Source organism: Euwallacea similis, chromosome 5, assembly GCF_039881205.1.
Source record: "Euwallacea similis isolate ESF13 chromosome 5, ESF131.1, whole genome shotgun sequence".
NCBI lineage: Eukaryota > Metazoa > Arthropoda > Insecta > Coleoptera > Curculionidae > Euwallacea > Euwallacea similis.
The window spans coordinates 6,330,625-6,349,321 of NC_089613.1; the positions used below are offsets into that span (position 1 = coordinate 6,330,625).

The following is an 18,697-nucleotide window of genomic DNA, read 5'->3' on the forward strand; positions in this document are numbered from 1 at the left end:
TTTGTCTTTAAACCCAGTTACGAATTTTTTAAGCTCAGGTCGTTGAGTCAGACATGATAGTCTTGAAACTTTTAAAAGGTTTAGCACCGATATTTCGGGAATCCTAGAGTGATTGCCTTCAAAGAAACATTCTCAGGTTCATGTATACTATGCAAGCTACTACAACAATAAAAAAATCTCTTCCAATTTGTCCAAAACAAAGCAAGGTAGGATAGCAATCATCAAAATGGTTAACATGCAATCGGTATCCATTACTTTTCTGTTGCCAGCGATTGAAATCGGATGAGGCTTTAAAGCAATAATCGTTTTAGGGGTGAGTGCAAATTGAATTTTTCTGTTTCCAGTGACTCAATATTGACCTACAAAGCGACTCTTGCCGAAATAATTGTTTCCCCTTTTCCATAGGAAAATCGGCAGCAAAAATTCTTTTCCCAAAACTTCAAAAATGCACTAATTTCAGTTATATTCAAACTCCGGGGATTTTCTCAGAATTTAAGAGCAATGGGAATGGTCCACACAAACTTCCATTGAAGTCATAAACTTTCCTAAAAGTTAACCCAAAGTTTCCTGGAAATCTGATTTAAGTTTTCTTCTCCGGGGTAATTGTGTCAAAATCGGGAAATTTCAATCACATTAAAATTCCAATTTTTCACCAAAAACACAATTCTATTGCAGACAAACTCGAATTACGCCAGTATTTTCTAATATTCCTGCAACTCCTGCACGTAAATTTCAATGTAGAGAAGTTTTCTATGCCTGGAAGATTTGCGAACCAACTTCTTTAGTTTCCTTACAGAAATCGGGAGTTGTTTGCCAGAAAATGGAGAAAAATTGCAAAAAGGTGAAATATATGATGGGAATAATGCAATAAAGCAGGCAGAAACTGGCGTGTTGTGTTTGACTTTTGGCTAGAAAAAGGCAAGGACTTATAGTTCTTTGCAATCCGTTTTGATTTCTTTACGATTCACTAGATAGAGCTTCAAAAGGTAACGAAACTTTGCTTATTTTAGCGTAAAGAGTGCTCTGAAAGGGTCTACATCTATCTAAAACGGATGGTTAAACTTATATTCATAGTCACCAAAGCCGATTGAACGGAGTCTAATGTTGTCGCCTGTAGGTCATATAAATTTATCTGTTGGAGGCGACTGGACAAATCTCATCAATCAGGTCATATTTACGTTTGTCGGTTGGACGCCTCCTTTAGGGCAATTTGAGCGGTTGACCGTTCACATTTGGAATATTCGATTGGAATAACCTGCTGGTCCTGTTAAATTCTTAAGCGCTCTCGATCCAAACTTGCGGCTCGTCCTTAACTGAGCAAACTTATACCAGAACCGTCTTTAAATAAATCCAGATTTCCGCAACTTTCTAGCTGGAAATTCGAAACACTTACGTGGAAAGCGTTATATCTCGTCTGAAATTGCCACCACGAAAGTTTTATGAAATCCAACGGTAACACCATTAATTTCATGTCATAAACACACATTTTACCGGCTTAGGGACCTATCGACGTTAGTAAATAATAACAGAAAGTTTCGATGAAGAAATGGAATCAGTGTTGCCGGTGCTAATGCCGGTCGATTAGACCTTAATGCGGGGGTGTGGTTCTGACACATTTATTGGTTGGCAAAGCCTATAAAGATATTAGTTTTATTGAAACTGATTGCTTTAAAAATAAAGGGCATATTGGAAAGGTCGGTACGTGAGCACTTGGTACCTAGGAGGTTCCAGTCAAAAATTCAGGTCGAAAATTAGACGTGAAAACACAAGTTAAGGAAATTACAGTAAAGCCAAAGAAATATCAACAAGAGTGTGTAAGTCGTCGTAAATCGGACAGGAAATGCCTGTAAAAGGTCAGAATATAGAAAAAATCAAGTTCAAAGCTTCTAAATGGATCAGTGAGACCACTTGCCATCGGTATGCGGTAAACTTAAAAAATTTCGAAAAATTTGAATTGTAAACACAAGTTAGGGAAACACCAAGATTCATTGCTTAGTAGAGACTGTAAGAAAACCATTTTAGCTGAAACATGTCTTGTGATTTCATCAATGCCTCGTGGCCGATAAAAGGGCTTTACCAACCTTCAAAAAAGAGTTATTTCCAAATGGTATTCTTTGCAGCGCTGATGGAAACTATGAGGTGACCTTGATGACGAAAGCGACGGTCTACAACAACGGACTGGTCGTCTGGCAACCGCCAGCGGTCTACAAGAGCTCATGCGCAATCGACGTCGAGTTTTTCCCATATGATGTCCAGACATGCGTACTTAAGCTGGGCAGCTGGACGTACGATGGGTTCAAGGTTCGGACATTTATCCACCACAGACTGGTGCTCTTTGTACATTGAAACATGTGGTCGTTGTCAGTTTCATTATGCTGTAAAATTTGGCCTGTTACTTTTTTTTTCAAGTCGGAGGGTAGGAGGGGAATGGGGCCACCAAAACCGGAAAAAAATTCGCGAAAATCTGTTTAAACTTTAACTTAATCGGCTTAAACCGTCAATCGGTTTAAACCGTGTTTGAACATGTAAAATGTGAAAAATGTAAAAAAATAGGTAAAAAAAGGAATTTAATTTAAAAAAATCTAATCTAACAAAAACTTTTTTGTTTTGGTAGCACCCATTTTCGTATTTCGAACAAAATCTGTAATAAAATCTTAAGTGTTTTAGAATAATTAAGTTGCTCCCTGTATATATTGAATGTACACAATTTTGGGAAAGGTATAAAATATCAAGTGGCATCGACTTCTTCTCACTGCAATAAGTGAAGAGTTTCTTTAATCCACTGGAACTATTCATCTCTCATAGCATGATATCTGTATTTTCAGACATATTTTTCTTTTTTCATAATTATCAGTAGGTCGCTCTGGCATGTATAGACCTAATTACTCAAGAGGTAAGTTGAATGATACTGTTTTCAGCTTGTGGAGGCTAAACAATATGTTTCTATGACGCTTTAGACCCCAATTTTGATTCTTTTTAAGAATAACGCGGCTGTTACGATTATGGGCGCTAGCACGTGTGCTCATCAATTAAACCCAACAATTTTCAATCAATTCCGCTCTCTTTGACAATCCATAAAATGAATTCAAATCCACTGCTTTCACAACTATTATTGCTCCGTATTACACTCAAAACTGCAGCTATGAAATCGGATTAATACCGCCATTGCTACTCCCAAATCCAGGAAATCGCATTCAAACATCATCTGCATGATTGCGTTATTCTTAGTTGGTGCAAATTTCGCCTTTAAGGACAATTTCTATAATGGCGATTAATATATAGTGATCCCTGGAACTCAATCTTTGTCAATCTTAATGGAGTAATCGATAATTGCGATAAATAATTCTGCCCCGGCTGCGACAAAATGAAGTGTTTAATGGACTTAGTAAAGGAGAAATTCTGTTTCAGTCGCATCGCAATTAATGTTCTTAGTGGTAATGGAATCCAATTGAAGTCAATTGACAGCTTTGAAACGATCACTTGAAAAATTGACAATAGAGCTTGGGCCAAAAGGAAAACAAGAGGGGACGTTGCATGGGCAAGGGTGTAGGCCACACAGGCACATGTTTAAATCTGTTACATCAATGTGCAAAATAGGAAAATACTGCTTAAATTTGGTAAATGAGCTAACGAGTAGACTACTTGCAACCGCTGAAATTCGAGTTAAAAAGACATGAATTTAAATTACCACTTGTAGCAGAAGAGTTGTTTTTTATGTAACCAATAGATAACAGTTATTTCACCGAAAGAGTCTTGAAGACCCATAACCCAATGAAATTTTTCCTGGTATTTCGCCCACATCTGTGGTGGACTCCACTAAAGGCGATGAGGCAAGGGGCGAAACGTTCTACCGAGCAGCTCGGCGATGACTGTGGCTACAACAGGATTGTGCGTCGTATTTATGCCGTAGGCATCCATGCACTCATGCGTGCGCAGTAATGAGAAGACCGAACGATACACGTGACACTCAGTTCACGCATGAGTCAAATCTGGGTTGAGGGCCATAAACGGAGCATAAACACTAGGACCAAGTAGCCAAAAAGATATGGTACTATCCTGATATAACAAGAGTAAAGCCATAGGTATCTTCAAACAAGATAGCAATTTTAAAAGGAAAGAAAAAGTTCTAAATTCAGACTAAAGACGTGTACTACGTCATGTGTAGGTGGCCCAGTTATCGTCAAGAAGTATCTGAGATCATTTCGCCCATTTCCTAATTGTCGTTGATGATATCGACCGCAGGTGTGTAGGAAGAAATTTCCTTCCACGCTTCATAAGCCGGAAAGCATTTTAGAGTATAATTTTAACGGTCGAGAAGGCCATCGCAATCTGATTATCGTGAGGTTTAAATTTTCCTCCACACCGGACTCCAAGGATCGTCCCTCGAAACGATGAAACAAGTTGGTGAAAGTGTTCATTACTTCCTGGAAAGAATGTTCAGGGAAAAGTGCATCATCGTTCCTTGGTCAGGGAGCTCTACGCACCTAATAAATGTTTCTAAAAGAGTCACCCCCTGCACACACAGAGTTGATCTCATTGTAAAATGCGAAAAACAAAAAAATCGTCTAAATATTGTATGTAAATTAGTCAGCACCATTTAGTGTATTTAAAGTCTTCAAACAAACACTTGGAAAATTGGTGATTATTCTTTTGGATTGGTCAAATTTCTCATTGCCATAAAACTGCATTTAAAGAGTTTTCTCTCATTTCTTTCATCGTTGACGACATACAGATTCTCTGGAAGCTGAAATATTTCAGCGGAGACGTTTCGGATTTCCGTGATATCAAAATAAAGGCTCAGCGTCTGTTTTTGAAGGAAATCCGGGATGATGGTATGGGAAACACGTCGCGTCTTGTCTGACCGGAACAAAGACTGCAGTCATGGGGCTGATAGTTTTAACGGATCGTCGAAAGTGAATCCTGTCAGCAATTGCCCATTTCAGTGGGTTTAATTGAGTTTAGTGAAGGCTCAAATTTAATGTCGGATCGCGTATCAAACGCCAGTTAATTGATGAGAGTGAATTAGTAAAAACATCCAAACGTTCCGGTTTGCTAACCTTTTTCCAACGGTGCTGACCAGTCCACTCGCTCTACGTACACGAGTCCGGTGTCGTGATTGCTTGAGTTTCAGATCTTTTTCTGAGTTCTCGCGTCTTCAGGGCAAAATACGTATATCAACCTGTATTTATTATTTACCCAATAGTCGGCATGAACGTTTAAGTTTCTTCTTCCAATAGAATTGTCCCTCTTTCTAAGCTCAATTGCTTTAGAACTCCATGCAAGCGACGAGTTTCCAAGTCAGTTTAATGCATGCCAAATCATAAATCGCATGGCTCATTTAGAACTTTCTTACACCGACAAAAATGCCCATGAAGATCGCTTTTTCAATCAACAGTTTGGGAGCAAACTTCGTACTTGAACCTCGGCCAGGGATTGAAAAACTGACCCTTATAGTGACCCCATTGACCGTATTAACCAAGAACAAGATACATTTTATACCTTTTCCATGTGGGAGTTGTTAACTGGCATATTGTTACATGTTAGATTGTTAGATAACCAAGTGGCATTGTTAACTAGATTGTAAGTAGACTACTACACGCTTTAGTAAATATCCGCTGTACATAAACGCAAGCCTGATGTGATTTCAGTTACTGCCTGATGTATAAAGTATTTATATAAGAGGAAGAGAGAAATATGACCGCATTGAGGGGTCCAAAATTGTACGAGAACAGCTTCCTGAGGGTCCAGAAGTTCTTTCTTGTTTGTTCGTTTACATAGGCATGCGAGTTACACAATTCAGAATGAAAGTAGCAGTTTTTGAGGGGATGCCATAGTTTAGTCAGCTATTCATAGTTGTGCATTTCATGTCATTTACCTGTTTACATGCATATAATCACGCAAAACTCACATTTTCCTCATCATTACACTGTTTTGTTTGCAGGAAAGAAAGACGGAAATTGTATCACTACTGCGCCTAGTTAATAACAAGATGGCTCAAAAACTGTAAAATTGTATAAGCTATAAAGATATCGCAAAAGAGAAGCCTGTGACGAGGTTGTGACGAGCCTGTGAAACGGCTCGTTACAGGCTAAAGCCAAGTTCAAAGCCTGTGGAAAGGGGCAAGTGTGCATACCAGTCAGAAGCGGTATTCACAATAAGGTTTAACTAAGCCTAGGCACCAGTGAATTTTATGTTAAGAAAAGTTAAAAAAATTTGGAACAATAACTCTATAACATCAAAAAAGTCAATTAATTTTTCTAAATCAATAAAGCACTCTAAATGGAGAAGTGCATAGACCAGCTAAAAGCCCTATATCATTTCTACTGAACAGGTTGAGAAACCTTCTATATGGTTATGTAAAGGAGAGAGCTCTCAGAGTCTGTTCTAGGTGCCGAACAGTGCACCAACTCAACCAACAATTCAACAAAATTGCCACTCAAAAAAACCTGAGCCTAACGTAAACTAAGAATTTACCAAATGACCCCCCGAATTAACTATGGACTGGATGTTTTCATTTGGACCATCCTAATTTTGAGCTCAGAAATACTGTTCAGGTAAAAAAAATATGAACAATTCAATATATCCCATTGTTTAGTGAAAACAAATCTCTAGAAATGAAAAGAACTGAGATTCCAGAAGCACTGAAATAACTTTTCAGGTATTCCACACTCGAAGAGGCCTTATTAAAGGGGTGTTCATTAAAAGTCAAAATTCTCATGGAGCTTTGCATAAAGGGCACCTCAGGCGAATAAAAATGGAAGATGTGTCTGGAGGAAGAGGTCGGGTCTGTGGAACACTTTCTGTGAAAAAATCTGCAATTACCATGCCATCGTCTAATCTGTTCGGCAGACGAGTAATAGGGCTGAAAAATCTAATAAGAATGTTACTTAAAAATGATTGAGTTCACGAAAACTAACCTGAGTTAACCTGCACTAAATTGAAATAACCAGTAAGGTGCCAGGGGCGCCTTACATTCAGCGGGTAACAATAGACCTCAGATTGCAGTGGAAGACTATTACCAGTCCACCCAATTCAATACGATAGAATACAGATGAGGACCAATCAAGATCGGTGCACATGACTTTAAAATTTTAATCTTAAATGGGACCGTGAGGTCAGTGCGACCGACCACTGAGCACAAGTAGGATTCATCTTAAAGAAAGTAGAAAATTTGAAATGTTAACACAATTTTGGGGAGCTACAACAAGCTTAAAGCAGAGAAATATCGATGAAAGTTTCTAAGGCCTGTGATGCTCGAAAAGTACGAAAAAATTTGCAAACGGGCCAATTTCAGCTTAGTGTATTGCCATGTGTTAATGGAAGAAAATCTGGTCTAAATATGAAAACTTGAATGTTAAAAACGACTTGGGATCGCAACAATTCCGAATAACAAGTTTAAAATACCAATAAAATCGTGCAGGATTAATGAGAAGGAAGAAAAAAAAACATTGGAGAAACAAAATAATTGTCTGAAAATGGGAACATGTGCAGACCAGTCAGTGCAGCACCACATTTGATCCTCATCACAGTGTATCAGTGAACAAGTAAGTAGATCTCTGGACACTAGTGAGGTCCAATTTTGAAAAATGAAAAATCTGAAATGTAAAAACAAGTTGGAGAAGAAATAATGAGTTTAAAAAACAAAACATTGATTAAAATTGGAAAATTTGGAAGTCTACATAAAGATATAAAATACAAAAATGCTCTGCGGAAAACGTCCATATTTTCTAAAAAAATTCAAAAATAAATCGAAAGTTAACAAGTTGATCAGATTCCTGTTAAATTTGACACGTAGATAAAAAATCTTATTCACATCTAAGGGAATGTGAAAACAAGACGGAATATTCGTGTAAGGCTGATTTGAAAAACCTGAAGCTGGTTTATTTCACTAGGACATTAGGATTTATTGCAAAAGAGGAAAGGACACATATGAGATTATCCTAGGGGAAGGGTCTAGATGGTCGTAAAAAAGGTTTTATTATATAGTTTCATTTTCGTTAAATCGGCGATTTATTATTTGGAAGAAATGAAAAATTCTAGAGCTCTGCTGAAATTTTGATGATATATAAACGCATAAAAAAGAGAATCAAATTTAAGTTTGAGACGAGTTTTTTAAAAGATAATCGGAATTCCATTCTGTGATTTAAATAAGAAAAAAATGAAAACATGAAGCTAAAGAGGATTTGCAAGGAATGTCGAAATCATCAACAACAATTTCTTTTAAGAGATTTAAAGCGCAGTTCTAGAAGCTCAAAGATTCTACTAGAATTTGCAAAAAAATTCAAAAATGGGTCTTTTCAGTTCTTATCATTGTTCATTCATAAATCATAACTTCATCACTCTTCTTCCTTATTTTTTCACATTTCTTCAATAACTCAAAAGGAAAAGTTTATTTTTTCTTTGCTCTCGAAAAGCTTTTTCCAACTTTGGGTACAATTTAATATTTTATTTAAGTCAAATTCGTGTTAAAACAATGTATATACTTACATTATATCAAAAATTTTAACTGCATTTATATAGCTTAAAATTAGCTTTATCTAAAGGTATGTTGTTTTCGTTTTTTAGATTTTTAATTGCTGAAAACATACTTTTAGACACATCCAATGCTGAACTAAAGTCGTTTTATGTGTGATTTAGTACAACCTAGTTTAACTTGTACATAAATTCTGTAAAAATTGTACATAGGCTACCAAACATACATGTTTTTGTATATCGATGTGTGCGTTTTATTGACTTTCATTAGTACTATGCTAGGCATTATTATGACTGTTTTTTGACATTTTTTTCTTCTTGTTGTACTGATTACTGGCAAAATGTTGATTGATTTTGTTATAGCTCTATGATTTTCCAGGTTGATCTCCGACATATGGACGAAAAGGCAGGAAGCAACATTGTGGATGTTGGCGTGGATTTGTCTGAGTTTTACATGTCTGTGGAATGGGATATCTTGGAAGTTCCTGCAGTGAGGTAAGAATTTTTTTAGCTATTTAAAACAGTTTTTTTCGTTCTGTTTCGGTTTTTCCAGACGAAAAATCTGCAGATCTCTATTTCCCTTTGTAAGACGAGAGGATTTTTACGTTACATTTGATACTGAAAACGGGAAAAAATCCCAATTTTCCTTTTCATTAAAGAAAAATAAGAAGTTCTTTTTCTCCCACTTTCTCTTACTTTTTTAAGCACCCAAGCAGAATTTTTCATAATTTTTATTCTTTTAGGTTTAGCTTTCTTTAAAGAATTTTTCTTCTTACCTTTGTTGCGAGGGTTCATGCAAACACTCCCATGCGTCTCCTAATTGTATTTCACACGCTAATGTAACTGAACAATATATTTTCACGATGTTTAAAAAGTCACTTTTCACTTTCAACAACTGTGCGAAAAGGACAATTTTTAAATTTTCTTAATATGGCTACAACAATATTTTCGTTATTTCAGAAACGAGAAGTTTTATACGTGCTGCGATGAGCCATACTTGGACATCACCTTCAATATCACAATGAGGAGGAAAACCCTATTTTATACCGTCAATATCATCATTCCATGTATGGGAATCTCGTTCCTCACAGTGCTCACATTTTACTTGCCTTCTGACAGTGGAGAAAAGGTGAGTTGGTTTTAGTCCCTAAATAAAAAATAAATTTGGTGTGAAAGAAATACTAGAAGAAGCTTTTTCGAGTTCTTTCTAGTACCAAGGGATTCTAGCCAAAGGAAGTTTCATTTGGTTCAATTGGACGTTCTAGGATTGACGGTTTTTGTGTACACCTGAAGAACGTTGAACACAAATGAGAATGTAGGTAGTTTTTTAGATATTAAATAATATGCCAATTTTTTTTCCTCTTTTTTTTAATGAAATTTAAAAATACGTAAGTATGGTAAGTAACTTTAACTAAACCGAACTAACTTAATAAAAAATGAATACGTCAATGGCTTTGATGCTTAACAATAAGGAAAGCAATTCTAACTTATAAATATTGAGCAGATGTTAATGACCTTTAGTGACGGCACGAAAATGTTTTCAGGGGATAATCAAAGATTACCCCTCATTTGAAAATCCATACAGATACGCCAATGAGTTTTGTGCTTGATTATATCGTAGAAAAAATGCAACATTTTTGAGCAAGTTTGTTCATTGGCGTTTCGAAATTCTTCATTTAGCGATCCTCAAAAATGTTTTAGATCACAATTCTAATGTTTGGAAGATTGGTTACTATTCAGGCCACTTTTTTACAACGAAAATTTCGTGGTTCGATCTGGGCTTCATCGCTATATTCCAGGTTAAATCGCATTAAAGTTCCAATACCTCAGAAAGGAGAATGTCTTCGGAGTTCGATTCGTGCTTGAACCCACTAATTTGGCAACCTATTTGCAAATCGACAGACCTGTGAAAGGGGCCCTTTAATACAGTTTAAGGGCTTTTAGGGACAGACATTAGATAAGCGCAGAGGCGGAGTCCCTTTAATGTCTCATAGTAATCGCGGGAGGATTCTGGCTGCAGTGCGGCTCTGTGCTGGCTGAAATGACTATTCAAGGGGATTTTTATTTTATAACTTTGCTGATGAAGGCTGCTAAATAATGTATAGTTTTGGTTAGAGATCCAGAACTAGCCTTAATTTACGAGGAAAGTTTGCCAGAGTGACTGGAACGCATACAAAAAGACCGAATTCCGGAGGACCAGAATGGTTATTTTTGGCATAAAGTTTTTTTTTTATTTGGAATTTTGTTCGCTTTCCAGAAATTAAAATTTTCTTTCTGCTTTCAAGGGATCGTAGCCAGCGTTAATTGTTGAGGAAAAAAGTCACTGTATCTAACTGATCACTCTAAGAAACGAGGGAAGCTTCGCGCCCGTGTTTCTGGATGGAATGGATCTGAAAGGTCTAGAAGTCTCTATAAAATTTTACATTTTAAAGCGGATTTTGGAAATTTGTGGTCGATCTGTGAAAGAAGGAAAAGAGGACAATGCATTTTCGGTATTCGATATTTTGAACTTTTCTGGCACTTTGAGAAATAAAAAGTGAGTCTTTTTATTCAATTAGGGTTGCCAAGGGACCAGTCCATTTTGAAGAGAAAAGGAGAAGAAATTAGAAAATCACTGAGGATCAAAGAAAATTCAAAAACCGCTAGAGAATTTGAAAAACCATTGAATCCTTCTCGAGAATTACTTGAAAACTGAGTAGAATCAACTAAAATCAAGCTAAAAAAAAAATAATACTTTAAAATATTGTAAAAATTCATGAAAATTTCCTGAAACCAAGAGCTGTACGAAAATCCCCTAAAAACTATTGAAGACATCAAAAAACTACTTTTTTACTGTACATTAATCACTATCTTAATGGTTCAACTGTACATTCAAATTTCCTCACTTATTATTTAATTATGTTAAAGCCCTCGTAAGGTGAGTTACCCTCCCATTTAATAAGTTATGACGATAAGCGTCTTAAACGGATTTAGCGCTACCTCTAAACCTTAGAAAATCATGATAAGTGAGTTTTGAGAAACTTATCTATTCAAATTTAATTGAGAAGGGGGAAAAACATAGGAACAGGAAAAAAAAAATTCATCATTATACGTTTTTCATTATAAGAATTTCATACTCTTCATGTTTTCATAAATCGACTTTACGGCAGTGGAATTTCCTTATGAGATTCCTATTGCGATCTTAAATTCATTTTTTCTAATTTTACGGCCCATTTTGCGAGATGGGGTCCTTTTCGCGATTTAGGAAATGCCTGTTTCTCTTATGAGATTTTTCTTTATTACTTCTAGTGGAAATACAAAAATTGCATCATTAGAGACAATTTATTCGGCTACGTGTGTTTTTTAGAGAAAAACGAGAGCGGAAATTGTCTTTTTATCGGATGCTTGTGCTGGTTCGTAATAAACTCGTTTCCAGGAGTAAATTGGGAACGTGATTTGGTAAAAACTGAGTTGACATTCGTTATATCTTCGTTAGCGCGTTTCGTGTCACTCTTTTTGAGCTGTTTTCCTCACTCATGGATGGTGTGAAAATTTTTCATTCATTATTTCTCTTAAACGGCACTTTCGCGATTGGCAATAAAGCCCATTCCTTCTCTGCTATTTCACGTCTTCGTTAACTTGATCGTCATAAATTACGGTCCATGAGATACTCCGGACCCTCGGCTACAAATTCAGTAACTGTCACATCCAGGAGAGCTGTCACCCATACAATACAATGAATAAATTGGAACATTCATTTTATTCCGGATATGACTTGAGGGTATAATTGAAAACCCTCACTAATGATGTGGCCGAAAGTCAAGCTCCTCTTGGGGGGTTTTTCGTCTTCACTTCCCGGAAGAAAGAGCCTTTTTCAGGGCAAAAAGCATCTAATGCGAGTTTGAAATTATTGTTTGCTTACATGCAAATACTTGGCTCTAAGTTTCACTTGACCTTTCATCGGTGGTGCAAAAACATCCTCCTCGAAACAGCCGGTAATGGAATACTTAAAACGAGCCATTATCAGCGAAGCGGCTTCATGTGGTTTTGCTTCTAGCCATTTCATTTATCTCTTTCCATTGAAGAAAAACGAAAGAGAACAAGACGTGCAGTATCTTTAGTAAGAGGGTTTTCCTTCAGTAACATTAATCTTTAATGCTAAAATATGAAGGTTTTTAATGCCGTGGGCATTTGCTCCTAAAATTAATGGATACTAAAACAATGGTATAGATAGCTTTTCGTAGGTGCCATTCGAAACAGAACAGAAGGAAATTCCTAGCGAGATGGCCCCAGTATTGAGAAAAATTCTAATGCCATTTCACCGAGGTTTTAATTTAGCAAATTTACGAGCTTAAAATCATCAAATAAATTCCATGAGCTGCACAATGGCAGAAATTCCGATTTAATCATTTTTAAAGATATCCAAGGGAGCACTCGTCGAAATTGTGCTCGGATTATCTTTACATTTCTAGTTTTATAGCTGAGTAGCTAAGATAATTTTTTTCTGGGGCCGGCACATTTATGGGATTCACTGGGGCAAGGACAGAATTAGATAATCACATTTTTCCTTTCTTTTTCGTCTTAAATGGGCCGATTTTCGAGACATCTAAAATAATTCGTTTAACAGAGTTTAACCACTATTTTTCAAAAAAGTTTGGCTTAAAGAGCTGTTCTTAGATAATAGTTCTAGCCGCTGAGGGCTGCTTATAGCATGTTTTCCGACGATTTTTTGGAATTTTGGAATTTTTCCAGCCACTTTACAAACTTTAATCACGATTAGTTATTTTCCAGAATCAGAAATAGTAATAGTTTCCAATTAGTATGATGGTTGAACATGATAGGCAGTAGCGCAACAGATTCTTTAAAAAACAGTATGCAACTCCTCCTTCCAAAAATATGAATTTGCAATAATCAGCAAATTTTTCCACGTTACGTCTCTGTTTTTAGAAAATAAAATTTTCAACTTTTATATGTCGAATAGACTAAGAAACCTAATTTCTTCACTTAGGAACTGACATCAAAGACAGCGGCGGACTAGATGCTTTTAAAATACTGCAATTTCTGAAAATCCTGCTTCTGAACAATGTTTAGAACTATTTTCTAATTATCAGCTAATCTGATGCGTTATGTCTCTGGTTTTTAGAGAAACATGTTTTTTTTTAATTTGTAATAATAAATTAATTCAACCCTTTACGTCTATATTTTTCCACAAATAAAATTACCAATTTTTAAAATTAAAAAACGCCTTTCGAGCGTCTTCATACAGGGAGTTTCCGAACATACGGCGCAAATTTTACTAGAATATTCCTAATTCTTGATTAATTCCTATAAACAAATTCTTGGAATTGCTTCATTTCCGAAATACAAAGTGTTAAAAGTAACCCTGGTGTTCTTTGGCAGTAATTTTTTTAATTTAAGTCGCCCTTTAGTTCATTTAGAATTCTAAATTGTTTTTTATATATTTTTCCTTGACAATACGATATCTGCGGAAAACAAATTTTGGGCCTTTTTTCCAAGGGTTAATTACATCCATCGGACTTCCTGCTAATTATTTCCCCATTTCAAGGGGTTTAATTAATTATTCTCTGATGAATAAAACACTCATAAGCCATATTTACCCCACAGAAATTCTCGAACTTGACTGAATTTATATTTAAAAAATATCTCTGGTGACACTCCTCAACCGTTACTTTAATGAAAGCAGACATTCCTTGATGGGCCCCATCCTGAGACTCATTTATTTTTATTAGGGCAGAGGCTTTTGCGAATATCTGTTGCCTTTTAAAAGAACTTTTCTTGTCGAAAATGGATTTTCTCGTTGAATTTTTAGGGCTTATAGTTACTTTTTAATAAAACAAAAATTGTGCGAGTTTTAATTTAAAATCTATTATGGGTATCGACGAGAATGCTTAATGAATAAGCGTGTTTCAGGAAACCCTGATAAAGAGGTAAAAAGCTCAAATTTACATATTTTCAAAATGAATTTTACTAAAATTATGAACAACTGCGTAATCCATAAATTTAAAAAAAATTACTCCAGAGTAAAACTCTTTAACGCCACCTCTGAAGATTTATTCAAATGTTTCCTTTATAAACCTCAAAGTAAATTTCCACTGACGTTGATAAGTAGAATTATAAATAAATTTTAATTTTAAACTTGAAATTTTCTAAAATTATAATTAACTCTTAAAAGCTCAAGAAAATTTGTTGAATTGACTTTTTTTATAAACCTCAAAGAGATTTACCATGAGAAAGAACTTTTAGTACCGTAGATGAGTAAAAGTGAAAAAATCACAAATTTTAACTTAAAATTTCTTAAAATTACAATAGATTAAAAAAAAATCATTTCACACTCACCAGTACTGGCACTGGCTGCTTACTCAACTGTTTTATACAAAGATCCAAGTAATTTATCATGTGAAAAAATTTCAGTAGTGTAGAAAATCAAAATATAGAAATTACATATTTTGTACATTTAAGTCACTTTACAAATTGTGAAAAATCTCCAGTGGCGGTACTAACCAATTTTACACCGTAGAGGCGTTTCCGCATCTTAATTTATTCATTAGCTTTTTCTAAAGTCCTTACATTATAATATCTTGTTTTCAATTTAATACCTTTTCTGGTCTCAATTTCATTCCATTTCTTGTTAGTTTTAGGTTGAACACAGTTTGAACCTTTATCTGCGCTCAGCTGTTTTCCAATTATCAGCTTCAATTCGAGCTCAGTTTGTTCGCAGTTTTCAACCAACACCTGCCCTTATTTTACCCAAAATTTTTAAGCTTTTTTGAAATCAGGTTCTTCCTACTTCTTAGCATTTCATTGAGGTCGTCCTAATTTTTTAATTTCTAATTCTCCCTGGGACTAGTGGCTTCCGAATTTCATGCTTATTTCTAATCTCTGTTTCATCGTTTCTCGTTTTATTTCCGACATTTGAGTTCAGGCCCGCTTGAATATTTTTTAATATTAAAAAAAATGGTGCAGATTGAATAAATTAAATCAATACAGACAAGGAGGCGATTGGGTAAAAGCCTGAAAATTAAATTAAAATGAAAATTAACTTATAAAAAACATTTAAATGTTTTGATCTTTGAACTATTTTGATCAAACACTGTGTTTCTGAAGGAATTTAGAATAGATTTCGTGAAAGGGTGTCGAATTGATAGAACGGATTCCGTAAATTCCGTTGATTATCGTTTGATTCCATTTGGAATTTACACATTTCGTGGCAACCGCTTGAAGTCGATGGGGATGCAAATTAGAGCAGAGGTCGCGAGTAAATGGAGGAATTTATCATTTGCCTCCATTGATTTACATCAGTGTTAATTCAAAGTTAACCACAGTTTCTTTTGTTGCAGGTGACCCTGTCAATATCCATTCTAATTAGTCTCCACGTGTTCTTCCTTCTAGTAGTGGAAATCATCCCTCCAACATCACTGGTAGTACCACTCTTGGGGAAATATCTCATATTCGCCATGATATTAGTTTCGATAAGGTAAGTTTTTTTGAACGTACAAACTTTTGTATCGGGAAGTTTAATCCAATTAAAAACTAGAAGAGCAGCTCTTGAAATAAGAGGTTTCGCAAATTCAAATGCGCTAAATTGCCAAACTTTCAAAAGTCCATTAAGGAGATTTGTGCAAGTAGCACTGGTCTATAAGTTAAAACTTTTGCTTTAAAAATGATTTGGCAAAAGCGTGATATTTCGCGAACTCCCATCCCTCGTCGATCTAGAAATTAACGCGCAATTTTGGCGAATAAAACCAGAAAATCAAATATATTTCTAATGGTTTCCTGCCTAATTGGTGAGAATTCGATGATTAATGAGATAACTTAGTTTAAATTTGCTAATTTGCCCAATTCATCCACCTTCAATCGTCGCAATTGATGTCACATTATTCTACTTATGGCCATAAATTTCCTTTTCGACCTATTCACTTTCAATCCTGCCTTAGAATCTAATAAATTACGGTTGAGAATTCGAGCACTATTCATTATGTCGTGTCATCCGCATATCGTAAGTTGTTTATGGTCGGGCCATTTAACTTTGTGTCACTTTTGCAATTTACCGTCGCGCGAAACAGTCCGGTGTAATGGGAAAATTATAAGACCTCAACTTGAGCACATGAAAATTGGAAAAAACTTCAAAAGAGCTATTCTGAAAAAATGTGTTGTCAAATATTTTCAGAAATATCGGTGCCAAAAGTCAAATATTTGACAATGTTTTAAAGGTACAAAGAAAGTGCAAGTCGCACAAGATCTATCTCAAAAAAAATTTTAGAAATATTTGACAACATATTATTGTTTTGACATATCTCCAGAAGTGTCAAAGTTAAAAAATATTTGACGATGATTTGAAAATACAGTGTAGATTTCGCAAGATCTATATCGAATATTTTGGGAGATATTTGACAACGTATTTATGTTACTTACATGCAGAGAGATTATTTAAATTTCAGATCTAGTAAGTTGTGGAATTTGTTGAAGAAAAGAACGTATGTCGATTATTATTTGTTTATATTTGGTTATCTAAGTAACCTACATCATTTGCTATTTTTCATGCCGAAACGCTCCTTCCAGAGACATTTAGCCAATCATTATTTATTATTTTGATCATTTACCGTTCGGTCTTTACATTTTTTCGTTTTTCCTTTCTCTGTTATTTTATTAATTTCATCTGTTTTATAAAAAAATTGGTCTTTTTTAAGACCACAGTATCGTTTGTTTAAATTCGGTTTCCTGTACCTACCGTAAAGTGATGTTGACGGACGAGTAGAAAACATTTATGATTGAAGCCTATTTTCGTAATGGACATCAAATTAATGGAGAATGGGTTTATGAAGTTCATCCTGTTTCCGAGAATTTTGTGAAAAATTCCCTACAGTTGTAACAGATGAACTGAACTTCCCAAATACACTGAAATGTGTTCTAAATTTATTCCGTGAAACCGGCAGCATTCAGAGAAAGTCAGGCAGAGGAAAACCAAAAAAACGAACTCCGGACACTGTAGAAAATGTAAGATAGATAATACATTAAAACCCGAATACTTCCTTGAGGAGATTGTCACAGCAGATCGATTTATCTTGTGGCACCTGTCACAGAATTCTCAAAAAGGAGCTAAATTTGTGAATGGACAACATTTTCAGCAATTATTGTAAATTTTTCAAACAATTAAACTTGTGTTGTTAAAAAATAATCTTAATGTTTAATTGAAATCTTGAAAATTAAAAGTAAATAAAGCAACATAACCTCACTCGGCTCCTTGGTCAAAAGTCAATTTTAACGTCATTTTGTGGCATATCATCAAGCTACGACCTACTTTTTATCATCTATTTCTCTTGTGTAAAATTCCACAGCTGGCCAAATATGAAATTTAAATGATTACTCTGTATAATCGGAAATGTCACGGCTAAAAGTAAAATATTTGATAATGTTTTGAAAATACAGCTATTTTATGCTGAGAATTTTATACCACTAGAACTATGTCTTAGCACTCTGGAAATATTTAGAAGTGTTTTAATTTTCAAGATGAATCCCTCGAGTTCCTCTTCAATTAATTCTCCGATAATTCTTTCTGAATAATGAAATTTTCCGCCCGTGCTATATGGCTCTTTCTACCCATTCTGAAGATATTTGAGCCTCTAGGGTTACTTCATTCTCTCCTAAATTTGTCTCAGGAATTGAAGTCTTCAGTTATGCCAAAATTACATTTCCTTAGCCGTTCTGTCTAGTCTAGATTGTATGTCTTTGTGGGTAAAATACAGAGCGGCTCTAGCAGCCTGTGGTGATTTATATCACGGACATCAGTCTTGACCTTATTGACGTCTGCATACCCATGCTTGAAGCACATTATCATTGAGCTCTCGGACGAAAGCCAATAGACTTCCTTTTATCATACCCCCCCCCCCCCCCCCTCCCCTCGCCGCTAGATTGTACGCATCCCTAACCATTCCGCAAATATTTAATATTCCGGAAAAATTTATAGCTTTAGAATTTTTCAAGAGAGGCTGGATCGAGCTCTAGCTATGCTGGAGGTATTTGACATTCTGGAAATATCAATCACTGTGCTACTTTTTAATATAGCGCCCTCAGAATCATGCTCACTTTCAGCTATTATTTTCCTTGAAAATTTGTTGCTTTCAGTGGATTAGCTGCATCTCTAACCACTTTGAAGATATTGACATACCTAGCCGTTCACAATAGATTTTAAAATATTCTCTTCCAGCTTGATACCTCATGTTTCATT

At 35.4% G+C, this 18,697-nt stretch overlaps 1 protein-coding gene across 3 annotated transcripts in view; it reads left to right on the top strand.

Moving 5' to 3' along the window:
• The window catches only part of nAChRalpha4 (nicotinic acetylcholine receptor alpha4), a 126,844-nt gene that overhangs the window by 90,269 nt on the left and 17,878 nt on the right, over positions 1–18,697 (top strand). Inside the window, exons 4-7 of one of the 3 annotated variants that reach the window (XM_066390003.1) lie at positions 2,121–2,301; positions 8,852–8,967; positions 9,433–9,601; positions 15,810–15,946. In XM_066390003.1, the coding sequence (XP_066246100.1) occupies positions 2,121–2,301; positions 8,852–8,967; positions 9,433–9,601; positions 15,810–15,946 (603 nt within the window). Of the gene's footprint in view, positions 1–2,120; positions 2,302–8,851; positions 8,968–9,432; positions 9,602–15,809; positions 15,951–18,697 lie in introns of those variants that run through there. The other 2 variants (XM_066390002.1, XM_066390004.1) reach the window with 2 other exon arrangements.